Source organism: Gymnogyps californianus, unplaced genomic scaffold, assembly GCF_018139145.2.
Source record: "Gymnogyps californianus isolate 813 unplaced genomic scaffold, ASM1813914v2 HiC_scaffold_32, whole genome shotgun sequence".
NCBI classification, from domain to species: domain Eukaryota; kingdom Metazoa; phylum Chordata; class Aves; order Accipitriformes; family Cathartidae; genus Gymnogyps; species Gymnogyps californianus.
Genome location: NW_026114202.1, coordinates 1,291,655 through 1,295,787, shown reverse-complemented (window position 1 = coordinate 1,295,787; position 4,133 = coordinate 1,291,655). Strand labels below are relative to the sequence as shown.

Here is a 4,133-nt window from a genome sequence, read left to right as displayed (position 1 = left end):
TCCCCCTAAAAAAAAGATGTCAGCCCCTGGCTGGAGTATTCCTCCTTAAAAACCCTCTCTGAAAATGTCATGTCCCAACAATGTGACTTCTAACTCGTTTTTGATGGACTCGTTGGCCGGTACCTGTAGAGGGGAGAATTATTCCTCCAGCCAAGGGATGTACATGCAGCCTGGGAGCGATTTCAGCTGCGGAGTCATGAGGAACTGTGGAATTATCCCGTCTCTTTCCAAAAGGGACGAGGTGAATAGCGCTACCTTGTCTCTCAGCACCTATCCATCTTACCTTTCTCAGCTAGACACTTGGTGTGACCCCAAAAATACGTACAGGATCGAGCAACCTGTTGCAAGACAGCTCCCATCCTGCTCCTTCCCAACCAATGTCAAGGAAGAGAATGTTTGCTGTATGTATAACGCTGATAAAAGAGCAAAAAATGCCACAGAGACAGCCCTCTACCCCAACCAAATGCCTGAGTCTTGCCTAAATGACCATGAAGTCCCCGTTCCTAGCTACTACCGAGCAAGCCAAGGTTACCCCTCCATGGAGAAGACGTCAAACTGCAGCAATCCAAATGAGTTTGAGGCAAGTTTTGAATCCAGGGCGAGCCTGAACCCAAGGAATGAGCATCTGGAACCAGCACCACCACCTCCTCCACCTCCTCCGCCGCCCCCGGTGGCTAAAGTGAGTTTCCCCGAAAACACAAAAACAGATAATACTCAGAACACATCCACGAACGAAATTAAAACAGAAAAAAGCGCCCCAGCACCCAAAATAAGTCCTTCGGAAGCAGAGAAAGACCTGAATAAAAACACTGACACCAGCACTGACAATTCTGACAATGAAGCAAAAGGTAAGGGAATCATTCATTACCAGTAGCTAATTTCAGCAATTAGTAATCATCCATAGCTAATAAGAGCAAGAGTAATGCGAATATGCAGTAATGTGCTCTCTACCCTGCCAACTTCTCCTCCAGAAATTGGCACAATAATGTTCTGTATTGTTGCTGTCTTTTGGGAAAAAAAAAAAATTCTTCCTAGAAATGTTGGTTGGTTGGGGTTTTTTTAAATATATATATATATTACAGTTGAGAAAAAGGAGCAGAGAGCTATTTGAGAACTCGTCCTCTCGCTGTTTATATGCAGAAAATTTGCTGTGCATGTACTTATGCAAAAAAAAATTTGGTCCTTGCAATCAACGCTGCAGAATGTGATAAGATGAGGTGGTTTTGCTCTGAAATCGCAGAGACTTGGGGTTTGTTTGTTGGGAGGGGATTGTTTTGGGGGGGTTTCGTGTTTTTTTAAGGCAGATGGACCCTGATTTTTTTCCCCTTCATATCGCTTTCTCTGCAAATGCTTTATTTCCGTGTGCTAAGCGAAATTGTCTTCTTTGGCTTTGCTCAGTGTCGAAGTGGGGTAAAAAATTAAACTGCATAGAGTCTAATTAGCAGTTACAAACATCTCAGGCTGGAGTTGTGCACTGTGGCTCATTTCAGGGCTTGGAAGCTCGCTGGGAGACTCAGAGAGGGAAAAGCTTTTTTTTTTTTTTTTTTCCCCCCCCTTCCTTTCCTGGCGAATTGAGGTCTTGTTTGCGAAGGCAAAAAATGTTTCTGTGTGTTGAGCAGATGTTTTAAGTTTGGGATTTTCTGAAAAGAGGCTTTCATTGAACACATTTTATTTTCGCTGTAGAGATTGCATATGGCTTAGAATCCGCGTGTGTGTGAATATTCGGGTTGGTTCCTGTCCTAATTTGAAGCTAGGTGGATTCAGAGGCTTCTTTCAGGTCAAGAAGTGGGGATCATGTGAAGGGATGGATTGAATTTCTCTAAAAAGTTGGTAGAAAAATACTGCTCGGATCTGAGCAACGGGTTGCATGGTTTGCCTGTGGTATGTGGATTAAAATATCCGCCGTGTGTCAGGATCTGTGCTATAATTAGGGCTCCAGCAGCAGAAGGATGGCTGGGGTATGTGGCGTTGTATGTGCACGCAGGGCTGCATGCATGTGGGTCGTGTGTGGACCCCCATGCACACACGCCTCGGGTCTGTGGCACCAGCAAAACCTATCCTCTGGCGTTGCCCCCTCCAAAATTGGCCTTTTTCAAAGCAGAACCCAGAAACGCTTCTTTTTTTTCTTCTTCTTCTTTATTGTTTTAAATTTTTTTGTTTTCCTTTTTTTTTTTTCTTAAATACCATTCTGCATCCAAAGGGAAATGATATTATCTGACAGTTGAGTTACAATTACACACACACACACACACACACACACAAAAAAGCAAAGTCAAGGTTATCAAAACCCCTGCAAACTTATCTACACAAAGCGCCTTCAACGTCCACGCCAAGAGAGGTTTTGGTGGGAGTTAACCCGAAAGAAAGATACTGTTGGGTTGGATTTGTAATTGGGGCGGAAATAAAGAATTAAATAAATACAGATAAAGGTTTTCTTTCGCTTCGGATGTTAAATTTAAAATGGGTGCGTGGAGAAAGACGTGGTTTCCCAGACTTTTTTTGCGTTGCAAAAGGCATTTCGCGTTGTTTGCTGTGTTTTCAAATGGTCAGATCCCATTTGGGGCGGATTTTCTTTGCTTCTGTTTCTGTTGCTTCCTTTTAAAATCTGCTATAGCTTCAGTTTTCGTTTGTGTTGAACCCGAATTTTTATTCGTGCAGAAGGTAAGAGACATTTCTCCTGTAATTTAGGCATGTGGGGGGGGAGATAGTGTTTCCAAGGGGATTTCCAGGGCTTGGTGGCATTCAAGGTTTCCTGCAAACGCCAAAGTGGGTCCCTGTCACACCAGCAAATTTTGAAGGTGCCTTTGGCTAAATCAAGTTTTTTTCCTTCGAATTTTCACCAGCGCAGTGCCGAGGAGCTTGCTACAATTGCAGGAGCCGCTTTGCTTTTTCTTCCAGTTTAAGCAGAAATGTTGGCCGGCTGCTGGTGCCAGGATTTTCTCTTGACCAAATTCAAAGCCCAAGTATTTTGCTGTGTTTATTTATGTACGTGTGAAATAACGTTTGCCTTTGCGAAGTGTATGTGTGCGTATCTATACGAGTGTGTAGAGTGAGGAGAGTGTATATGGGATTACAATTACCTCCGAATTTACCTATATGTGCCCACACAGCTCATAAAGGCAAATCTATTTCATACAAGCCCGGCTCACGGAAAATACACTTGACGGAAAGGCTGCTCGGGGGATCTCCAGGACGAGCGAAAATAGGTTTCTTTCCCCCCAAATAACACGCCTTTAGGCAAATATTTCAGCCTCTGCGGTTCCTTTTGAAAGCCCAGATAACTTAGGTATTTTGGGGATGGCAAAGGGTGGCTTGGGGAAGCCCCGAGAGCCACGGAGGACTCGAAAGTCACATTGCTGATCCCAGATTATTTTTCATTTGGTGGTATTTTAAGCCCCTCCATCCAGCCTCCTGAAGCCAGAATAAATTCATACCGTGGCATTCTCCAGCCCCCGCGGCTGGAGAGCGCGGAGCGGTGCGGTTCCTCCGCGCTGCCCCGCTCCGCCTGCGCGGCTGAGAGGTGGAGGTGCGCGCTGCTACCACCAATTTACTCCCAGGCACCGAATGGCTCAAACCACCCCCTTACCTCCTCCAAACCTGCTCTTTCCTCCCTAAAACCCGCAGGAGAGCAAGTCATCCCGGCTCCCTTTTTTTTTTTTTTTTTTTTTTTTGCCCAGAGGCGAGGTGCCTTCTCATTTAAAAAAATAAAAAAAAAATAAAAATATCTATATTTTTTTAAATTTTTGCCAAAGAAGCCGCTTTGCCAAATGATGCAATCGGGTAAGTTCTCTTTCCCATTCCCCGGATACTTATGTAACGATGTTATTTTTAACAGAGGATATAAAGGCAGAAAACACTACAGGAAATTGGCTGACAGCAAAGAGCGGAAGAAAGAAAAGGTGTCCTTACACCAAGCACCAGACGCTGGAGCTGGAGAAGGAATTCTTGTTCAATATGTACTTGACCCGTGAGCGCCGCCTGGAGATTAGTAAGAGCATTAACCTGACAGACAGACAAGTCAAAATCTGGTTTCAAAACCGCAGGATGAAACTCAAGAAAATGAACAGAGAGAACCGAATCCGTGAACTGACTTCTAATTTTAATTTCACTTGAGTGTGCTCCAGCCCCTGTGC

At 44.4% G+C, this 4,133-nt stretch overlaps 1 protein-coding gene across 1 annotated transcript in view; it reads left to right on the top strand.

Annotated features, from left to right (window-relative positions):
- The first annotated feature begins 58 nt into the window (after window positions 1-58).
- Window positions 59-4,133, top strand: part of HOXC10 (homeobox C10) — a 4,087-nt gene continuing 12 nt past the window's right edge. The window contains exons 1-2 of the mRNA XM_050914141.1: window positions 59-848; window positions 3,836-4,133. The exon at window positions 3,836-4,133 is cut by the window's right edge and continues 12 nt beyond it. Of these exons, the coding sequence (XP_050770098.1) occupies window positions 65-848; window positions 3,836-4,113 (1,062 nt within the window). The 5' untranslated portion in view covers window positions 59-64 and the 3' untranslated portion in view covers window positions 4,114-4,133. The remainder of the gene's footprint in view (window positions 849-3,835) is intronic.